The 22951-nt window shown below is 30.2% G+C and overlaps 3 protein-coding genes and 1 pseudogene across 5 annotated transcripts; 3 read left to right on the top strand and 1 right to left on the bottom strand.

Annotated features, from left to right (window-relative positions):
• Positions 1–903: 903 nt before the first annotated feature.
• LOC111311609 (serine/arginine-rich SC35-like splicing factor SCL33) lies at positions 904–5304 on the top strand. 3 transcript variants are annotated; one of them, XM_022911129.2, is made up of 7 exons: positions 904–1023; positions 1141–1300; positions 1635–1712; positions 2232–2396; positions 2621–2737; positions 2818–2960; positions 3522–5304. In XM_022911129.2, exons 2-6 carry the CDS (start codon positions 1152–1154, stop codon positions 2939–2941), a joined length of 633 nt encoding a protein of 210 aa, XP_022766864.2. In that variant the 5' UTR covers positions 904–1023; positions 1141–1151; the 3' UTR covers positions 2942–2960; positions 3522–5304. The 3 variants fall into 3 exon arrangements, with proteins under 3 accessions (XP_022766864.2, XP_022766865.2, XP_022766863.2); XM_022911130.2 differs by having other exon boundaries at positions 3578–4832; XM_022911128.2 differs by lacking the exon at positions 3522–5304 and having other exon boundaries at positions 2818–3180.
• Positions 3634–5085, bottom strand: LOC111311608 (F-box/kelch-repeat protein At2g44130-like). The gene has a single exon (XM_022911127.2). The coding sequence runs from the start codon at positions 5083–5085 to the stop codon at positions 4000–4002; it is 1086 nt and encodes a 361-aa protein (XP_022766862.2). The 3' UTR covers positions 3634–3999.
• Positions 5305–15332: 10028 nt separating the features above from the next.
• LOC111310927 (uncharacterized) lies at positions 15333–18725 on the top strand. The gene is made up of 3 exons (XM_022910301.2): positions 15333–15696; positions 16635–16979; positions 17877–18725. The coding sequence occupies exons 1-3, from the start codon at positions 15490–15492 to the stop codon at positions 18402–18404; spliced, it is 1080 nt and encodes a 359-aa protein (XP_022766036.2). The 5' UTR covers positions 15333–15489; the 3' UTR covers positions 18405–18725.
• Positions 18726–19676: 951 nt separating this feature from the next.
• Positions 19677–22601, top strand: LOC111310564 (fatty acyl-CoA reductase 2, chloroplastic-like; annotated as a pseudogene).
• Positions 22602–22951: the final 350 nt, after the last annotated feature.

Below are 22951 nucleotides of genomic sequence, written 5' to 3'. Positions count from 1 at the left end.
GATCCTATTTTAATTATCTTATTAACTTCATCTTGTTAATTACGGTTTGACGAGATAGTTTGTCGTTACATTAAAGTTATATACACATATATTGAAATATATAGAACTTTCAAATTATTTTCTTTCACTTTTTTTTTTCACACGAAGGCATCATTTAATATTGAATCCCCGAACTCTGGGCAATTGTTTTTCCTATTTATTCCTATTAATTACAAAATATTAATATTTGCCTTTTTAGCCGTAGATAAATTTCCCTCATTTTCATTTCTGACCTTGCCTTGAGATTGGCGTATGAAAGTGATTTTTCCTCTGGCTAGATACCTTCAATAAAATTAAATTCGATAAGATCAACACCACTTTCTATGCAAATTGAACTTTGGTTTCCCTTAATTGGATTTTTCTTCTGAAATTTCTGTAAAGACGCTGCCATTTTTCCTTGACAAAAGATGGGAAATTCTAAACCCTAATTAAAAAGAACGGTCTCCGATTAAGAAAAGAAAGGCTACGAAATATTTGAAAAAGTGGAGAATTTTTGGGAGTTCAAAGTATGGGGGAGACAAAGGGTTTAGAGACTAGAGAGGTTCAAGAGGCAGCAGAGAACGGAAGAGTATAGGGCACAGCGGATGGCAATGTCGGGTCAGGTTTTTATATATTGACCTACTTGGATGGAGGCCCATGATCCAATTTGTTCAAAAGGACTCGTTATTTCGGGTCATTTAAACTAGAACCCTCAGGCTTCAGGCCCTGTTCTAGTTGGATCAAGGTGCATGTTGTTGGATCCAACCATACCAACTCAAGTGACGCTCCACCGTTGAGTTTCTTGTTGGAGTACACGTGGACGGCTAGGATGCGGAGAAAGGTTTGAACGCGGCAGATAAGAAGAAGCTTCTGGAGTTTCAATTTAGAGGGTAGGTGAACATCTTAAGAACGCATGTTCAACAACCAGAGGCCAAAACCTTTGAACAACAGGAAGAGCAGAGAAGCTTGTGATTTTCTTTGTCTTCTTAAAGCAATTACTAAACTGTACGTTTTCAGTTTCATCTCGCTCCCTTCTTCGTTTATTTTTCCTTTGGATTTCTGTGTAAATCTCTTCTTTGTTTCATTAAGATTTTAGATTTAATAGTGTATTTTTGTGCGTAGGTTTGTTGCAAATGAGGGGAAGAAGCTACAGTTACAGTCCCTCACCACCAAGGGATTATGTCAGGAGGCGTCGCAGCCCCAGCCCTAGAGGCCGCTACGGAGGTCGTGGTGGAGATCCTCCCACCAGTCTTCTAGTTCGCAACCTTCGCCATGACTGCAGGTTTGTAGTGTCTTCTCCTTTCAATTCGTGTCAGTTATTTCAAACCAAATATTTTCTTTCTGTATTCCCTTTTAATATTCCTGCTAGTGATTATGCTTCACATGTACTTAATGGTAAAACTATATGCAAAGGTTTTTGAGGAGACCAAGACACCTAAACACTTTACATTTTTGTATGATTTGTTTTTTTTTGCTTACCCTTCCAAACATAACAAACAGCTGGGTTCTCGTCTTTTGTTAAAAAAAAAAATGATTGACATAATACAAGTCAAATTTTAGTCGCATCATAGTCTTTTCTTAGAGCCAATAAATTTGTAATTGTGCTTCATTTGCAGACCAGAAGATCTGCGTGGGCCTTTTGGGCAATTTGGTCGCCTCAAGGACATCTACCTGCCTCGAGATTATTATACTGGGTAAGTATAATCCTTATAGGTTCCTGAAAAATGGTAACTCAGTGTGTGTCTGATAATGTCAACTTGTCTGTCTTCGTCCCGTTTCACATGCGTGTTTGGGTGATGGGGGTTATTTCTTTATCATGTGCATTGGTTTATGGGAATTTGGTTGTTTTTATTGAAAGTGTTGAAGACACCAATGAAGTATAAGAGTACTCTGTTGAAGTTCAAGTAATGAGTATTGTTCAAGATTACCTTTATTTACATCAAGGTTGGAAGGAAGTTGGTTTTGAATTCATTGTGAAGAAGTGCAAGTCTTGAAGAATATCAACTCAATTAAAATTTGACTCCCACAAGGTTAGCAGCCACATAATCATATTTACTTGTATTATATGAAGTATCGGCTTGCTATCAAGATCTTCCTGTTACTCTGGAATCTAGATCATGTTTGTGATTTTGAAAATCACTGAGCATGTGTGGCTTATGATGTATAATCTTCTATCTTTTATATTTATGATAGCTACCTTGTTTGTAATTCAGGGAGCCCCGTGGTTTTGGATTTGTCCAGTATCTAGACCCTGCTGATGCTGCTGATGCAAAATATCACATGGATGGTTATGTTCTTCTTGGCCGAGAACTGACTGTTGTATTTGCTGAGGAAAACAGGAAGAAGCCTTCAGAAATGAGAGCAAGAGAACGTGGAAGGTGAGCATGGGTTCTTTTTGCAATGCTCATATTTTACCCCACTACTTTCTCAAATTTGCTACTGTTCTTAGTTGATGTTCTAATTTTGTTATGCATTAAGGAATTTAGGAAGATAGGAGACTTTTATTTGTTAAGGATTTCTGGTTAGAGAAATGAAAGGTGTTAATTGAACAACGGTAATGCTGATTACATGTATTGCATTATGTTCTTGATATTAATGACAGTGGTCAGGCATATAGGCAGTTCCCGCTACAATATTCTCGATCACCACGATATTCTCAAAGTTATGCCCACAGTCCAGACTATTACTCTCCTTTGCGTAGGCAAAGACGCTACTCGAGGTAAACTGTGCAATATTGTTGTTTTAATCATTTGTGTTTTGTGAATGGTCTTGTTAATGTTGCCTTCTGTTTTTGTATAGGTCTATTTCACCTAGAGATAGGAGATATAGAGGGCGATCTTACTCGAGGTCACCCTATGGCTCAAGGAGTCCAAACCAGAGCTTTAGTAGGAGCAGGAGCCGAAGTCTGGACTATCCTAGGTGACTGATTTGAAGGTTTCTGGGTTAGTATGTGTCAGGAGATATATCTCTATGCTAGTTGTCTGGATAATAGTTTAGCTTTGCTTTAGCAGTGTATGACTGACTACAAAGCTGATTACTATTTTTAGTTTCTAGTGCTTATTATGGCTAGTAATAATGTTAAACAGAGACGTGCTGTTTTGATTCTTCTATGTTGACAATGATTACCTTCCTTGAATGATCTTTCTGAACATTTTTCAATCATCAGTTTTGTTTCTTGCACGGGTAATTAGATGCATGTTTCTGTTGGAATTCCTACCTGGATTTGATCTATATGTGATATGCAGCGGATAGTTTTGATTGTTCTTTGTTATAGATATTGTTGCCACATCCAAGCACTTGTAAAAGATTGTCACAAAAGGGTCAAAAAAACAAGGCGTTAGGAAGTTAGAAATAGGGTAGGCCCTTTTACATAACGTCTATGGATAGGCTTTCTTTCTCTCGTTGATATACCAAAGTCAATGGCTGTGCTGACACGTTGATGGGGTTAATGGGTTAAAGAGTTGATGTCATAGCCTCATGCTGTGCTGTAACTGCTGTTTCAGTTTGATATGGAGTTAGCCATTGGATACTCAAAAATGCAGTTATTCGACTGCTCTAGGTCCATTGATCTTGCGGTTCATAAAACCAGAAACCAGAGTGAAAGGAGAAAGCATCTGCAGACAAGGTATGTGTAATACCATAATGTACATTATATTGCAAAGTTTATTATACATATATACATACACATCATTTTTTATAATGCTAGATTTTATAGATAAACTCTCAACATCGCTCACTGCATTAATGATAACAAATGTTATCCTGCCTAATCTTAGCATTTCTAGACCATCATGCGACTGTGAGCTTTGGCTCACCTGTCTTACAAGTTACACCCAACTTGGATGAGGGAGTCTTCATGCTTCGAGGGGACCGAACAGGGCAGCTCTGCATTCTTAATGGAATGTCTGGTTCTGTCCCAAATTCCCAATTTAACTAGAAAAGGGAAACAGGTATGGTATAACTTTAGATCTAGATATTGATTTAGATATCCACGCAACAACCAGATTGTACAAACCCAGAAAACTCGACTGGAACAGCTATACTGTTGAATTTTCCACTCTGTTCATCCACCAAGAAGAACCCCTGTGGACCACCCTGGTAAGCTGATCCAGACACAAACGTCCATTCTCCCAAGGGGACCGCACATGCACCGACTCGTATCGCCGAGTCACAGTCAGCCCAGCAGAAGAGTGTTTTCTCTTTCTCAACTCCCACACAAGACCTAGGACACTGACTCGGCTCCCAAGCCTCTTCAACTCGGCTCCATTGACCTGTCCCCAAATCCAGAAACTCAGCGCTCCCCTCAAAGCCTCCTTGAATATCTGTTCTATATCCACTCACCGCCCAGAATTCCGACCCAATCACCATCCCTTGACACTCATCTCGCTCCTGACTCATCCGGGTCAACTCAGTCCACTCATCCCGATTTACATCATATTCCCATGCTGTGCTTAAAGCGTTTTTGTTCTCATCGTGACCACCCGCCACGATAATGCGACCATCCAACTCACCAGTCGCAAAGAACGATCGAGTTTCCGGCATCTGCTTCCCTTGTCTCCACTTCTGACTTGTGAAGTCATATATGAACACGTCCCTCACTGGGTCATAACTTGTCGGGTCCCATCCGCCCATCACCACAATCTTTCCTTCAGAGCTTGTTATCTGACAGAACAAAGGAAGCCCATCAGGGTACTTAGGAACGGGTTCAATTCGATCCCAGGTTCTGCTAACGGGATCAAACACGGTGATCCCGTACCTGAGTGGACCAACCGATTTGGACCCATCAGGATCGGAGTCACTGTTAAGTAATTGAACCAAGCAAGCCGCTTTCTGAGTGTATCCGGTTTGCTTTCTGAGATGGTAAAACTCTCTGCTTTGGAGAAGGTCTTGCCATCTTCGGCAAACTCGAGCTGCGATACTGTGAGTTGAATAATGAAACCGAGCCAAGCACTCGAATCCGATTTCCTCAGGTAAACCCGGAATCAGCTCCGATAATAACTCAAATGAAAGCATTTTGTGTTTCTTTTTCTTGTTTTCAATTTCCACTTTCCAGTCTTGAAATGGCATGTTAAAAGAAGGCTATTTATAATTAGAAAAAAGGAATTTCGATAGGATGTGCTGTGAAGCAAATCCTGTTGTACCACGTAAGCTAGGCTGATTTTTTCTTGTCGGTTTCTGTGTCCTTTTGAGGTTTTTGCATTCTTTGTTTTTCCGGTTTTTTTTTTTTTTTAATGTATCTAGACTGGTTGCTGCTTGCAATCCACTTTTTTCGTTTTCTTTGACCAATTTTTACCTTTGTTTTAGTGGGGATATTTTGCAAAAAAAACAAGAAAAAAAAATCTTCTTGTATCCCAAAAAAAAAAAAGTTAATTTGATTTGTTTATAAAATAATTTAAACTGATTTTATTACAAGAAAGAACGTTTGTTGATCTGAACGGCCTGATTGATATCAACGATTGAATTTTGTTTATTGAGATTATTATTGAAAATTATTACATGAATCAATTGTTTTAAGTTAGTATATGGCAATTTTGTTTAAATTATATCATGTGATAATATTATTTAAAAAATTAATTATTTATTACATATTATTTTTATGAATTTATTAAAATAAATATTTATTATTTAATTGTCATATGTAATATGTAATAAATAATTTATTTTTAATAATATTATTACATTATATAATTTGAATGAAATGAGCATATATTAATTTAGAGTAATAGTTTCATACATTTTTTCTATTATTATTATCTTTTAAATAAGATATTTTTTTGTAATTAAATATTTCTTTTTTTAGAGAAAATTATAGAGATGGAAAAGCCAGATTCAAGGGCACCATATTCTTTTATGTATAATAGTTAAATAATCAATTTTTTAAGAATATATTTTATCTAAAAAAATTAATTGGCTCATATATAAAGATACAAATTCATTCTTTCACGTAACGAAAACAAGGAATAAAGTGTAATAATACTACTAATGGAATAGTTAGTGCGTTATAAACATTTAAATAATAAATAAATAACATGGAGATTATATAATCAATAGAAGCAACTGCTTCATATATTAGTATGCATACGTATAATCCCGGCTCCTCAGTTACGTATTTGTGTACTCTACAGTCTACATCAATCAATTATTTAAAAACTCGGTGCAAATTGCAATTAAATTATTCTATTGAAATATTAAAAAAATTTCAACAAACATTAAAAATGAATTAAAAACACAAAAGTCTTAAGCATAATGGATTTTAATATTTTTTTATGGTAATCACAATTAATCATTTTAAAAATTAAATAAAACTACTTTCAAACTCTTATTAATATTAATATGAATTATATTAGAACTGAACTAATTAAAACTAACACCAAATAGAATTGTTAATTGATTATAATATTAATTTTTATAAATAGTAAACTCAAAATAATTTAAAATAACAGATGGCATTTTAAAGATAAAATAAAAAAAAATTGTCTATTTTCACTAGTTAAAAAGATTTTTCACATCTATATTTATATTTTTATATATTATTACATGCCCAGGATATCTGCATTAAAGGAAATAATTCTATATTATCTTATACTTAAATCTTACTTCTTTTTATTTTTGGATTTGAATTAATTCTAGTTTTTTTTAATTAAAATATCAAATTAGACATTTGGAACTAAAATTCTAGAAGTTACCGATCCTGTTAATATCATAATTGGTCCATTATCGAGATATAAAAAACAATAATACAAATATCGAATTTAGATAAAGGGGGGACATTATCCGGATACCAAAGCAAAGAAGAAAAACGAGTGGAGAAACGAAGTGATTGACTGAGACCGACCGTTGTTATGGATGTGGATAAGAAGAGTTGTCTCGAGCTTAATGAGTAAGTGGGACCATGCCAAGCAGATGCTCGTATAGATAAGTGAAAGAGAACGGAAGCTTCATTGGAAGCGCTCGCTCAATGATCAGAATTGTCGTCAATTGAGGAAGTTGATGAGTCAGATAGATAAGCTCTTACGCTTTTTTTTTTTAAGGGAAACACGACAACTATGGTACTCTGTGTTTCTGTCGGCCAAATTAGTGGATTTTAAACATTTTTTAAGATAATTATCATATAAAATTAGAAGTAATAGGTTTATATGTGATTTTTTTTTTTTTAACGGGAGGAAGAAGGTTAGAACATGATTGTTTAATTTTATAATGTGGCCGTTGAATTGCGATAATGCCAAACAAATTCAAAAATTTATAGTGATTTGCTACTTGTTAAAAGTCTATTATGGAATAGCATTTGGTATCTTTCATTAGATGACCTAACAACTATTTATATATTAAAAGATTTGTCTGGCAATCTAATATCTAAGCATATTACATTAACATTCAACTAAGCTAACCCTTCTTACCATTGGAAAGTTAATACTACAATTTATTAAGGTTCAAATCATTCAAAACTTAACAAATTTTCATATACATGTTAAAAAAAAAAAAAATTAAGCTCATTCACATCATTAAAATGATATTATATTACATTTATTAAATTTTAAATTTATCAAAATTTTATATTTGACTTTAATCTTTTTATTTATAGTCAATTAATTTTATTTTAAATGCTTAATAAATACATAATTTTTTTTGAATTATTTATAAGAACAATATATAATATAATAAAATTAAATTTCAACTCAATTATAATATAGTCTCCAAGCAAAGTAAATATACTACTAGTATTAGATACCTCAATTTTGCACAACTTGTCAGATGGTGAATAATGGCTTGAGGAAGTTTCTTCCAATAGAAATGGGACTACTCTATTGAAAGACTTTCATAGGATACATAGTAGCAATTATATTATTCTAGAATGTTTAGATTCTAGGCTTGCCAGACTGTGGGGTCTCTTGGCCTTTGTTTTCTTTTTTAGGTTACTCATTTTCTCTATTGTTTTCTTCTTCTTTTTTATTCCATTGGAAGAAAATAAAAATGAATAGTAAAACTAAAAAAAATTTACATTTTAATGAGTTGCTATCAAAATGATTTCAAAAGTAACTCAAAACAACTCATTAAAATTTATATTTGATATATTATTAATATATAAATTTTATATATAAATTTATTAATTAAATAAATTAGATAATAATATTTTATTAATAAAAAAATTTTAATTTATATGTATTTATTTAAAAATTTTATATTTATTTATTAATAAAATATTACAATTTAATTCACTAATAATATATAAATTTTATATATTAACAATGTATTAAATATCAATTACGTTTTATTTATTGAAAAAGATATTTCAAATTCAAAGTAATGATTCTCATGTCATTAGTGATTTTAATATAATTTTAATTTTTTTATAGGATTAGTTGGCTTTTGAATTTTTAATAATTTCATATCGCAATCACATCGAATTTTATATGAAATGAAATTGTGAACATTCTCGTCTAGCTAGATTTCGAATAAAAATGGTAAAAGGCGTAAAGAATTCCGAAGAGATGGCTAACATTTTTGGATTGTAATCCAATGATTTTTTGCGTGTTTTCATGCAGGAAAGAGTAACGACATGAACTTAAAATCTATAGATAAATTGCACTTCAATTTTAGTACTTGAGTTAAGTTGAATGGCTTAATAAAATAAAAATTCATAAAAAATTTAAGTTCAATTCAATTGATTTTTTTTATTTTTAATAAAAATAAAAATATATTAAAAACAAGAAACAAATAATAAAAAAATAAAAACACTAACTTAAGGACGTAAATAAGTAAGGAATGGAACGGATAGAGTATTTTTTATTCTTATTTTTAAATCTTTATATTATATTTATATCTATATTTATATTTAATGAGTATTTTAAATTTATTTTTATTTTTACGGATATTTAATAGATATGAGTAATATCTATACTCGTAACTTTTTTTAAAAAATAAAAAATTTATTTTTTTGCTTTTTTATTTTTTACATTTACATAATATTTTAATAAATATATATTAATAATATATATTTTTAAATAAAAATATATTAATTATAATTAATCTAAAATAAAAATTAATATACACAAAAAAAAATTACTAAATATATAAATATATAAGATACAGTCCTCATATCTAATAAAAAATTTAAAATCATTCTTATTCTTGTATTTATCTTTAAATTTTAATTTCCATTTTAGACATTCTTACACCAACTAAACAAGCCTTATTAAATATCTAAAAAAGGAAATTAATATATCGAGAATGGTAAGAATAAATTGTGTTTTTGATCTTTTTCCTATTTTTAATTTTAATTTTCTTCTCACATTATCTATTCTTATCTTATATTAATAGAACAAAAAAATCCCACCCGCTATTAGTGAATTTAAATAAATCACATTAGCATGTGACATGTGTTCCTATAAGATATATTAAAATTTTAATATATTAAAAAAATATTTATTAATCTTTTAATTTCACTTATGAAATTTAAAAATTCAACCACTAATATATATAAAAAAAAAAACTAAAACAATAAATCAAGATTGTTAATATCATATCGAATAATGCTTCGATTTTTTTTTTAAATATGATATATATCGATATCGGTTGTTTTGACATATTGTTTCGGGTTATTTAGTTTAGTATAAATATATTTATAAATATATATATGAACTTATATATCATAATATTATTAATAATCTACAAATAAATATGAAATAAATTCAAAAATCAAATAAAATAAATTTAAAATATAAAAAATAATATCATAAAATTTTTATAATATTTTTAAACGCTTAATTTATTCATAAATATTTAAATAAGTATTTTTCATATAAATATTAAGATAAAAACAAAGAGATGAAAATAATTAACTAAGATTTTATTATTATTAAACTTTATAAAATGAGTATAATTATTTTTTTGAAAAATAATTGAAATACTTATAAATTTTGGTTTGAAAATATAAAATATAAAAAAATAAAAAAAACCCAACTTTCAATGGTTATTTTGTTAATTAATTTTATTTTTATTAGATTAAAAATAATTAAATAATAAAAAATAAATTAAAAATTACTAAATATATTTCATATTCACGTACTGATCAAAACATGCTATTTCATTGAAATTTATTGAAACAGATTGAAATTAATGAAAACAACTGGTATTATTTATTATCAAATATGATATGAAAAATCATTTTTAGATATATCGTATTTTGATATAACTAAAATGTATCGATCGATATAATTGATATCAAAACGAATTTAACAACTATGCAATAAAACATAAACTTATCTCATCATTTACTCAACATAATTAATCCTTTCATGGGTTAGATTTTGTGAGAATAATAAACCCTTAATTATACTTGCATGGAATCACAAAATTAATAATAACAAACATGGTATATTGGTTTTTTTTTGGGAACAAATCAACCAAAAAATTAAATTAAAAAAAATCATAAAATGATAAAATTAGGTTAAATTCAGGTAATTAATATTCCTATTTTGCAGCGTTGAAATTAGGTTTCATTTATTATTAATATTTCCACTTTCGTACTTGCCCATTTAATTGTGAAGTTATTGGTACATTGTGACTGATGAATCGACAAATTACTGCATGGGAAAGTGGGCAATTATCAAAGGTCATTAATGGAAGAGTGATGGTTTCACAAGTTCTATTCAATGGAAGTAACCATAAACTTTTCAATGAGCCTGCAATTTCTTCTGGTACTACTTATCAATCAGAAATTTTTTGGGGACAATACTCATGATGTCTATTTATTGGTAGAGTCTGAATTATTATTTGAAGTAATTAGAATTTAAATTTTTATAGTTTTAAATATAAAAAATATTCATAAAATTTTTTTAAAAATTATTAAAAAATACTTAAAATCGAATCCCAATTTTATTAGAAAACATCTCTTAAAAATTTTTGAACTTCTTGAACAACTTACGACTTTAAAATTTTCAAGTAAGATATATACTTATGCTTTTATAGTATAAAAATCCTTTAATAAATAGGATTAAATACTTAATAAATTATTTATTAAATACAAAATAAACCAAATTATTTATTAAAATTACCATTTAGTGTCTCAAATAATCATTTTATATTCACCTGGCACACCCACAATGTGGATGAAAAAAGAATTTATGTTTTAAAAGAAAAATAAAGGTTATGTGATGAGTTTCATATAAAAGTTCATCTCGTACATATATCATTTGTAATTCCATTTTGTGAATCGAATCTCACACTTCAAATCTTCAATACCAGAACTGGGCCTTGATAAAGTTTTCAGTATACAGCAGGCTTATCCATGACTTGTCTGAGGCTTTAATTTCCAAGTCCAGGATATGATCCCATTTGGACCTCAAAATTTATTCAAGATTGCTTCTAGATAGCCAATTTTAAATTATTGAATGGCCCAAATTCAGACTATTATCTTGAATACTTGAACTATTCTTTTTTGAAAATTTTAGAAATAAAAAACTTTACTTGCCACTTCTTAGTTCAATTCTATGGTTGATCCTCCTAAACTTTACTTGAACAGGGAAACAGTTTAGTAAGATTTAATCTTCTAGTGTTCATTTTGCAAAACAAAACAAGTTTGAGCTTTAATAAGTTGTTTTTAGAGGCAGTTTGAATTGGGGAATATTGTTGTTATTATTATTTTTTTTTCATCTAGATTTCACTCACCTTACTACAACATTTCAAGCAACATTTTGATTTTGTTTATCTTGTTTTTCAAACTATCATGGTAGCTCTTTTATTCATTTTTGAAAGGAAGTTAAGGCTTAAAATTTTTGGAGGAAGAAATTTTTCTAATGTTATGGATCACAATTTCTTTTGTTCTTCTTACATAAGTACTTACAAAATTTTTTTTATCCTAATGAACGAATCGATTAAATCACCCTTTTGACTATCATTTGCAATTGTTAAAATAGTATTGTTTCATATTTATTAAATTTTAAAATTTTAGTGATTTTATATTTATTTTGAATATTTTTATTTATTGTTAATTGATTTTAAGTTGAATATTTAATATGATACTAAATTTTAAGTTCATGTATGTAATTTTTATCTTATACCTTTTTTAAGTTTGTCACATTATAATTACATGTTTCACATATGATAAATCTTAAGGTTTTTATTTTATATTTAAATCAGACTCTTATGTATTGCCAATTGCTTTTAAATTAAATATTTAATGTAAGACATTTTTTAGCCATTTGTGTTTATCTACTTATTTTTTGCTAAGACAATTTTTTTTAAGCATGATGCACTGATAAAGTGATTTTTTTTTTCTTTTAGTGGTTAAAATGAAATAGTGATTTTTTTTTTTAACAAATTTTCAATAAATAATTAAAAATAATTTTGATATTTGTATCGATATGATATATTAAATTGATCTGATACATTCAATATCATATAAGTTTAATATTATTTTTATTATTTTTTAATAATTTTTTATCATTTATCTATAAATATAAAAATTAAAGCATCTTGAAGATAAATTTTTCGTACCCCTAATATTTTTTATTATTTTCTTTTTTACTTCACTTATTTTTAATTTATGTATCAAAATATAAACGTAAAAAATATTTTTTATTTTTGCCTCTATGTCTTTCTCTTCCATGAGCTCAATATAAACAATTAAAACAAAAGCTTGAGTCAAGACTCAAGACAAACAGAAACATTTTAATTTTCCCAAACCAACTTTAAAAAAAAAAAATCATAAAAGGTTATTTTCTACACAAATGGTATTCAAAGGAACAAACGAAAGAATGGTGAACGGACAAGCGCTGTGTTTTGCGGGTTATATTATAGCGTGTGCCAGAAATTCCTAACCAAATGAAAGGCAATTAAAGCAAGAGCCAAAATGTAACCAAACTACCGGAAATGCCATAATCGCTTTATGAGAATGGATGTGGACATTTCACCGGCCTTGCCTCCCTTAAAAGCTCTTCGTTACCCCAACCGACACCTTCCCCACGCGCCCATTCTGCAATTCCTCTGTAATATTATTGTCAAGTTCTTCGACCGCCAGGGAAAAAGTAGTATTTTAGGCAGGGATGGGAAAAAATTAATTAAAAATTATAGTTTTGGTGTGATTAGATTGATTTTTTTTATTTGATTTGGATGAAATTTAAATATTAAATTTAAATTTAATTTAAATTGAGATGTAAAAATTTTTAAAAATCTAATTTAATAAAATTATATATTTTATTAAATTTTATATATTTTTAAATTTTTATAAATAAAAATTATTGTTTTATGTAAATTTATTTAAAAATATTAAAAATTTTATTAAAATAATATATTAAAAAAAAGATAAATCAAATCAAATTGATAAAATTTAATTTGAATTGAATCAATTTAAAAGAAAAATTAATTCAAATTTTAAAAATTTATAATATTATATTATCCTAAAAACTTGAATCAAATTTAATTCGATTCAAATCATTATTACTTATAATTTTAATTGTTTTTTTGTTAAAATAAACTAGTTAAAAATAATTATTATATTTTTTACTTTTTTTTTTGTCACACACTACTTTGTAGTAAAAGAATACTTAAAACATGTGGTATGGAGTTAAAACATTACTATGTTAAATGCCACATCATAAAAACACGAATAATTAGTGAAATCTTTGCCCTCTATCAATGTTATTTATTATCTTTTTAATACTGGTTTAAGGGTCTATTTTTCATATTTAATTGAAAATCTTAAAAATGATTTTGATGAAATTTATTGGATATTATTTTTTAAAAAATAATCGTATAAATTAATTACTAATATTATCATCGCTTTTTTTATTTATCCTTTTTTTCTATGAAAATTACGGTTGCTTTTTCTTTGTGTACTTAGCTTGGAGAATTATGCTAAGGTTTTTTTTTTTGAAAAAAGTTAAGTATTCAATTGCAGGTTAAAGCTATTGAATGATAAAAGGAAAATAACACAGAATCTGCTATAAGGTTACCATCTCATAATTACCCTTGTACAACTTGTCGAGTAGGTGAGGAAAACATTAGATGTTTGGTTATAACTTGCCAAGGCTTGTGTTTGCTTTTCCAAGATTTATAACCGAAATTTTATTTATATACACATAAAGCATATATTATATAAATTAATTTATAACATAATTAAAGTTTTACAACCTCCCATTACCATGATTGAGAGGAAAATGATTTTATGTATATGATCCTTAATGTGTTATTTAATTAGTTGGTTTTCATTCTTGTGTTTTTATTTATTCAAGAATTTTATTATTTGATTTATTTATTTTTTTATGTTTTTAATTTCTTTTTAAACTCTTCTTATCCTGTTGTATATCTGATTCAAAAAAAATATTATGCATTTAAATTTTTTTGAATTTATAATTTTTAAATATTAATTCTAATGATATGCTAATTATTCAAAGGAATAATCGACTGTTATTTAATTTATTAAGTATTAATTAAAAGATGAAAATTTATGATTGAGTTCGTTTTTTTATTTTATTTTTTTTTACCAACTATTTTTTAATTAATCCATTGTTGTTTTTTTAAAACAAAGTTTGATATTAATATTTATGAAAAAATTGTAAATAAAAATAAAACCTTAGAAAATATTGTAAAATCTCCAAATATTACTACTTTGGCAACCATCGTTGTTAACTTCAGGTTTCACCAATACATTTATAGGAGTAGTTTAGAAGGAACAAATAGTAGATAGAACAACACAACTAATTACCTCGGCAAGTCCAAAATCCAAATGCTGGCTGTCACTATCTTACAAAAGTTGTGCCATTTGGAAAAACATTACTTTTCAGCTACTTAGATCCCAAAGAATTTGCGAAAAATGTGTTCATTCTAATCAATTTTTAATTATAAAAAAAAAAATTCAGATTCCCTTTGTCATTTTTGCATGTCAAATAGATTTAATTAGGACTATTCACCAAGATTAATCAAACTTGCAAATAGAGACTATCTAGGTAAAAAAAAAAAAATGAAATTCCATTCTTCTGTTTTATCATTTTTTTTTACATTTTTATATCATTAAATTGTTGAAGTGCTACAAATCTGAAATAACAAATGTTAAAATGGAAAATTATATGTAAAAAAAAAATCAAATGAAAAATTATTTTTAAAATAAAATTTAATTAATCCTAACAAATATGGCAACTCCACCCTAGTTTTTTCTTATTACTTTCTGAATTGGGGAATAAAATAATAGTAGTTTTAATTTTTTCCGTTGACAAAAGTCAACTGAACCGAATAAAAAACAAAAAAGAAACATGTGCCTTTATGTCAAAACAAAGGAGGGAAAAGGAAAGCTGAACTGCACGCACTGAAGCTGCGTGTGCACAAAGTTGATAACCAAAGGGGAGTTCTTTAAGTAATCTTTCTCTCATTTCCTTCCTCTGCTCTGCTGCTGCCTTCTTGATATTATTATTATTACTTCCCTTCCTCTTTCTTTCTCTCTTTCTCTTTGTCTGGTAACAGAGGCAGAAGGGGCAGATGAGTCGCCTAGCACCATTATCTGAAGAACCCATAAACGAAGAAGACTCTGCAAACTGTTCAAAGAAAGGCTTGTCATGGAAAAACTGGCTCAAAACTCATTTCTCCCTTGTGTTTAACAAGAAGTCTGACCTTAAGATCCTGTTGAGCGTTTTGGGTTGCCCTCTTTTCCCTGTTTCAATCCTTTCTAAACCACCCATCAATGAGGTAAGCAAATGTGGTCATGTTTTTGCTTTTAAATACATTTTATCTTCTCTGTTTTGTTTACTAACTATTTCTTGTGAATGAAGTTTACCGGTATTTGGATCACTTGATATTAGATCCATGTATTGAGGTTTAGACTCGTCGGAGCTTGTTTTTCTGGGTCTTTTTTTTATTGTTTTTAAGACGAAAAGTTAAAAAGAAGTAGTATTTATTTATTTTTTTAATTGGGAATCTATGAAAAGCAACCAATGGCTTTTTGATAAAGTGTTACTGCCGAAGAGAACAAGGTTGGGTTGGTATCGTTAGTGCCTCACCACTGATCTGGCCTGAAGTCCCCACTGGCCTCCCACCATGAAAGCATAAAAAAAATAAAGTAGCATTTTCTGTGGGTCCATTTTTTTTTTTTATATAAAAGTTGAGTTTGTGTAAAAAGCTAGGAGATCTAATAAATTAGAAAGTCCTTATTGATTTTTTTTTTCCTCAAAATGAGCACACTTTCAAGATGGAATTACTTATATCAAATTGGTTGGGTCTTGATCCTTTCAATCATCTTTTAAAGGATGTTTTCCTAGGAATCATGGTTGAATAGTATCCAAATGCCTTTGTCCTCCTCTAATTTATTGCCTTCTTTTTAAGGATGGACCCATTGAATTGTCATGTTAGATGGTTTGATAGAGTCTAGGCTTTCAAGCATATTTTGTTTGATTTTAATGAACAATAAGGTTCCAAAATTGTTGGGCCAAAGAAAATGAAAAACAAAGCAGTACTGATAACTGAGTTTATCTTTGGTCTTTTTCTTTTTTTTAGGTTGGTATTAGTTGAATCTAATACTCCATATGTAGCAGATAGTTCGTCTTTCTCGATAACTTGAAATTGAAAATTTCAGATTCAACTTAAAGAACCATCTTTAATTAAGAACCAAAAAGTGTTGTGCATAGCAGGTATCTTCCTCAGCACAGTACATTATACAACATTTCACAGCAGCAACAGGATGCCGGAAATCAGAAGGGAGAGTAAAGAACATTTTTGTGACAGGAAAAGTAACAATGGCAATGGTAGATGAGCTAGGTGCCACAGCAAGCTTAGTGGCTGGATCTGCTGAAGTTGCAAAAAAAGGTTGTTTTGTTATGTGGCAAATGGTTCCGAATAAATGGCTGATTGAACTGGTTGTGGGTGATCACAAGGTTGTAGCAGGTAGTGATGGCAATGTGGCTTGGCGCCGCACGCCTTGGCTAGGAGCACATGCAGCCAAAGGTGGTGTTCGTCCTTTAAGGCGGACTCTTCAGGCAAGTAACCTTTGTTAGATTTAGTTATCTGCGAATCATTGTTATAATTGCATGTTCTTTTTCCATGGCTTCCCATTGCTATAGCAATTAGTGGTTTCATTTCTTAGCTTAAACTATTATTGGTCCCATTTGTTGGTATAAACAATTATTGGGGCACATTTCCTCACTTTTTAATAATTTCTGAGCTAACTTAGATCTATGCTATCTTGACTTGTGTGACTGTTTAGGTGTAGTGGGGTGGGGGTGAATTACCGTGCATGAGAATATGAGATCAGTTTATTGGTGATATTTTGATGACTTGACTTGTTTCCACTAAACCAAAAGCCTAATATTTTTTAATCCACCTGCAAAATATGACTGTTGAATTCATAGTATGAAGCGCATAAGACACTTGGTCTATGTTAATGTCTAATATACTCTTGTATGTGGGGATGTTAATTAGAGATTAATCCACTTTTGGAGTCTTGTTTTCCTTACAGACAGCCTGGCTGATCCTGTTTTCATCTGTAATAAATCTTACCTTAAAGTAGATTTTTATTCTGTAACTGATTCTACCTTAAAATTAGATCCAACAACCCAAGATGTCGGAAATTGTTTCCCTGACACATTCTAGGATATGATCAAATCAGTAAAAATCATTATGCCATTTTTAGAAAAGAATAGTCAAACAGTGAAAGTTGAATGTCTGAGACTAGAATTGGTTATTACCCCATGGGTTTCCTATCATTACTTCTGAACATTGACCAATATTTTCCAGCTTTCAATTATGAAAAATCAAAACACATTTAGCTTTCAAAAGTAAAAAATGTGCTTTTGACTACCAACAACCAATACATAATTGTTTCTTTTATAAGTAGATGGTCCCATTTTATAATCAATATCAAATAATTCATGTAGGGACTAGATCCTATGGCAATATCAGCAGTGTTTTCCTCAGCTCAGTACACGGGAGAGAAACGAATCTCTGGCACTGATTGCTTTGTGTTGAAACTATCTGCTGATCAAGTGGACCTGGCTGATAGGAGTGATAACACCGCAGAGATGATCAAGCATGTTATATTTGGCTACTTCTGCCAAAGAAGTGGGCTGCTTGTGTTTCTAGAGGACTCTTATTTGACGAGAATTCAATCACCTGGAACCTACCCTACATATTGGGAAACCTCAATGGCCACGAAAATTGAAGATTATAAGATAGTGGAAGGTGTCATGATTGCACATTCTGGTCAATCAAGTGTTATCATCACAAGATTTGGGGACAATTTAAAGGCAGGCCTTTCTATAACTCGCATGGAGGAGATATGGACCATTGATGATGTTGCATTTAATGTCCCTGGCCTTTCCCTCGATTGCTTCATTCCTCCCAAAGAAGTTCAGAAAGATTATCCAAAGGAGAGTTTGGATTGGCGATCTCCTTTGCATCAATGATAATGGCTGATCTACATTGCTGCTAATTGCTTCATTGAAAGTCATTATGTCATTAACTTTGACTGGAGTAGGCACTCATGTGTATATAAAACACATTAAATATATATATTTTTGTGTTTAGAACTCATAGAAGGCTTTGATATTCATTTAACTGATTATGGAATCATTTTGTATCACGTAAAGTGTATTTGTGCAATTCATAGTACTTTTGTAATCCTCGGATCTTTACAAAATTTTGAGAAATACTACTCTATTGTTTTGTATCAATGAAGTATCAAGGAATAAGCTGTATATACTTTGTATGTTACTGACCACTTCACTGTTATTATGTTTCCCATAATTAAAATCATTGGAAAAAGAGTTTAGATCTGAGGAAAGCATCAGTTTCAATTTTTCATCGTCATATGATAGATGAGGCGAGAGATAACAGTAGATGTTTTCATACTTGTTCATTCATGCACACAAAACGAAATGGCAATGTTGCAGCACATAAGTTAGCTAGGCATGGGATAGGGATTGATGAGGACATGTATTGGGTAGAGGATTTTCCTTCATTTCTCCATGGCTTTGTGTTTGATTACTCAAATGGTTTCATTAATGAATGATTAAGAATGTTTAGCTTAAAAATTTTTTTCTTCCTTTTATATATGCACCAAACATAAGATTACATGATAATCATTCAATCTTATTTATAATTCTATTAATGATATGAAAAAATAATATAAATGGGATATGGTTTAAAATTTTAAAATAGTTATATATAGATTTAACAAAATAAAAAATATATTTGATGTTTTTGTGAAGATACAAATTATGATATGTAATTTTTATGTAAAATATGTCACGAATATAAACCAACATATAGTCAAAGATTAATGTTATTAATGGTTTTTGAATTGTATTGAAATATTAAATGTGATATTTAAACTTTAAAAATCTTCAATGTTATTTGAACTATAAATCTATTAATTAATATGATATTTAGATGACCTTTTATCTGGTATCGTATAAAGTTAATATGATATTTAGATATTTAGATGCCTAATTCTCATCTCCTTCTCCCCTTAAATTCACCCCATTGTTCTTGCTCTTTTTAATGCTCCTTTCAATCTATTCTTATGATTCCAAACCAAGCTATTTCTGTTTTTGTTTTTCTTCTTATAGACTAGTGCTAAGTTGTTAAGCCAACCATTTTTTTTTAACTACCAAAATTGCATTAATTTGTTGATCATATTTTTCCTTCTTCTCGACTTCTATTTTTCTTGGAACCTGATGGGAGCCTTGTCCCTCAATTCTTTCTCTGTTGCACGAAGCAAAGTTGCAAGAGTTTCCAATAAATTAAACACCATTTTTGTGCATTGCCAGGGAAGAGGCAATGCCATAAAGACTAGTGGGGTTTCTTCAGTTTTGAGAGAAAGATAAAAAATGGTTAATGCTGATCGTAGTACTGCTGTCAAGGATGCAGGAACCTTAATTGTGTCTCCAAATCCAAATGGGAATAGTCGGTCAGATATTGCAGTTAAAGATTTGGTGCCTTACGGAGGATCAACTGCTTCTTTAATGGAGTTGCAACAGGGCATTGGCATTGTTAAGTTTCTTAGAGGGAAACAGTTTTTCATTACTGGTTCAACTGGGTTTCTTGCTAAAGGTATGTTTTTCTACTCATCATTTGCATTCTACTTTCATAACTTCATGTTTTTAGATGACATTTTTTTACCAGAAAACTATGTACTATAATCTTCTCAAGAAAGCATTTTATTCATTCAATCTTCTTATTATATTAATTATATGCAGTTCTCATTGAGAAGATTTTAAGAGCTGTGCCTGATGTGGGGAAGATATTTCTCTTGATCAAGGCCAAAAACAAAGAAGCTGCAATGGAAAGATTGAAAAGTGAAGTAGGTTATGTATAATTGTGTCTTTTGTTGCTTATGCATGATTGATTCTCACATGTTTGAACGATTTTTCCTGGTATTGAGTCAAATTTTAGTTCTTTTTGTTTTGTTTTAGATCATAAATGCAGAGCTTTTCAAGTGTCTAAAACAAACATATGGAAATAGCTACCAAAGTTTCATGTTGAGCAAACTGGTCCCTGTTGTAGGAAATGTGTGTGAACCTGATCTTGGATTGGAGGGTGATTTAGCTGATGTGATTGAAAAAGAAGTTGACATAATTGTGAATTCTGCAGCTAATACAGCTTTTGATGAAAGTTTATGGTTTTTTTCATCTGATCTCTAAGATTGTGGAACTGTTAAGAATAAGATCATTACCACAGAAAATTTAATTAAATAGTTGTCATTATTGAATTCGCAGATATGATGTTGCCATAGGTATAAATACAAAAGGGGCATGCCACCTCATGACTTTTGCCAAGAAGTGCAAGAAACTTAAACTCTATTTACAAGTATCAACAAGCAAGTATCAAAACCAAAATATGATCAAAACTCGTGATTTGAGGAAATTTTCTTCAAGAACAATTGATTTCTAGTGTCAATTTGGACATCTAGTTCTTTGTGGATAAGCAGATTTGTTCTATTTCATGTGCAGCATATGTTAATGGCCAAAGGCAAGGAAGAATTATGGAAAACCCATTCAACATAGGAGACTGCATTGCAAGGGAAAATTTAATCTCTGAAACTACTGCAACATCCATGCCTGAGTTAGACGTTGAAGATGAGTTAGTACTGGCTCAAAATTCCAAACATACTGGCTCAAAATTCCAAACAAGGTTTTGATGAAAGTGAAGTGGCTCAGAAAATGAAAGAATTGGGTTAGAAAGGTGAGAATTCTCATTCTCTTATTTTCAGTATTTCCTTTGTGAACTGTGATTAATGAAAGCTTTCTGTTTCAAATATGACAAAGAAATGGGGCTTTAATCAAAATATTGACATGATGATGACTAATACCTGATCAGGGCTAGAAACTTTGGATGGCAAGACACATTCGTGTTCACAAAGGCTATGGGAGAAATGATGATCAAAAACATGAGAGGAGAAATACCATTAGTGATAATTCGACCTAGTGTTATTGAAAGCACCTGCAAAGAACCATTCCCAGGATGGATGGAGGGCAATAGGTATCTCTTATTTGACTTTTTACATGATGCAATTATTTCTGACAAAATTTGAGATACTCTTTTCTTTGTCTGTTAGGATGATGGATCCAATAGTATTATGCTATGGGAAAGGGCAGCTAACTGGTTTCCTGGTTGATCCAAATGGAGTACTTGATGTTGTACGTAATTGTTGTCAATGTCATACATCATTTTTGTACTCTAGTGTTTGATGAATTAACATTGGAAAAACATCCATCCCCCACATTTTATTTCAAACTCATGAATCTTATTGCATTCTTGCCATGGCGGATTACAGGTTCCAGCAGACATGGTTGTCAATGCAACCTTGGCAACCATTGCGACACATGGAATGACTCCAAACCAGATATTAACATCTACCACATTGCATCATCAGTTGTAAATCCACTGGTTTTCCAGGATTTAGCCAGATTGCTCCATGAACACTACAATTCCTCACCTTTTCTGGACTCGAAGGGTTGCCCAATCCATGTTCGATCAATGAAGCTGTTCAACTCCATGGAGGATTTCTCTGCTCACCTCTGGAGAGATGCTTTTCATAGAACTGGATTGACAGCGGTCGCATCTTGGAGCGGAAAACTGTCTCAGAAGCTTCAAACAATACGCTGGAAGTCAGGAGCAAGCAAAGTACTTGGCTAATATATATGAGCCATACACATTCTATAGTGGAAGGCAAGTCAATTGTGGCCTTAATCACTGTTCGGTCATGGATTACATTCCCCTGCAATCTTCAAATAAAAACTGACATAGATGAATATCAAATCAACAACTGTCAGGTTTGACAACAGCAACACTGAGAGACTAATGGAGATCATGTCCGAAGAAGAGAAGAGGAACTTTGGATTTGATGTGGAAAGCATAGATTGGAAAGATTATATAAAAAAATGTCCACATTCCTGGTTTAAGAAGACATGTTATGAAGGGTAGAGGGATGTGTTCTTCACCTATTAGCTAGATCTTGCACTAATTATGTATGCAATAAATGTTTTCTAAATGTTACAAACACTAAACAAGGCAGAGAAGTTTTGCCTTCTTATTTGTGATATAATTAACTCTCATGAGGGTTTTATAAGTAAAGTTTTATAGGAGTTTTACAATTTAAATTTTTTAATCTCCGGTTATGAAATACATTAAATTCGGTAAACCTTAAATTGTACGTTCAAATACATCGAATCTGATAAATATCAATATCAGAACAAAAATAATACGTTTACTAATACAATATGGACTACTTTGATTCATACCAAAAAAGAAAGAATTTATTTTGCAAGATTCATTTGATTACAAATTATGTTACCTAATTTGGAAACCAAGAAGCAAAGATCAACATTTGGATTAAAGAAACAATTAAAATAAAAAAAATAAAGATTAACTCTATTATTTATTCCATTCAATTAATTATCAAATAAACATTTTTATACGAAACTGTTCACTTATATGATGCATATACTTC

This window comes from Durio zibethinus, chromosome 1, assembly GCF_047325235.1.
Source record: "Durio zibethinus cultivar Kanyao isolate XHJ-2024 chromosome 1, ASM4732523v1, whole genome shotgun sequence".
Classification (NCBI taxonomy): Eukaryota; Viridiplantae; Streptophyta; class Magnoliopsida; order Malvales; family Malvaceae; genus Durio; species Durio zibethinus.
This window is presented reverse-complemented; position numbering and strand designations above follow the sequence as displayed.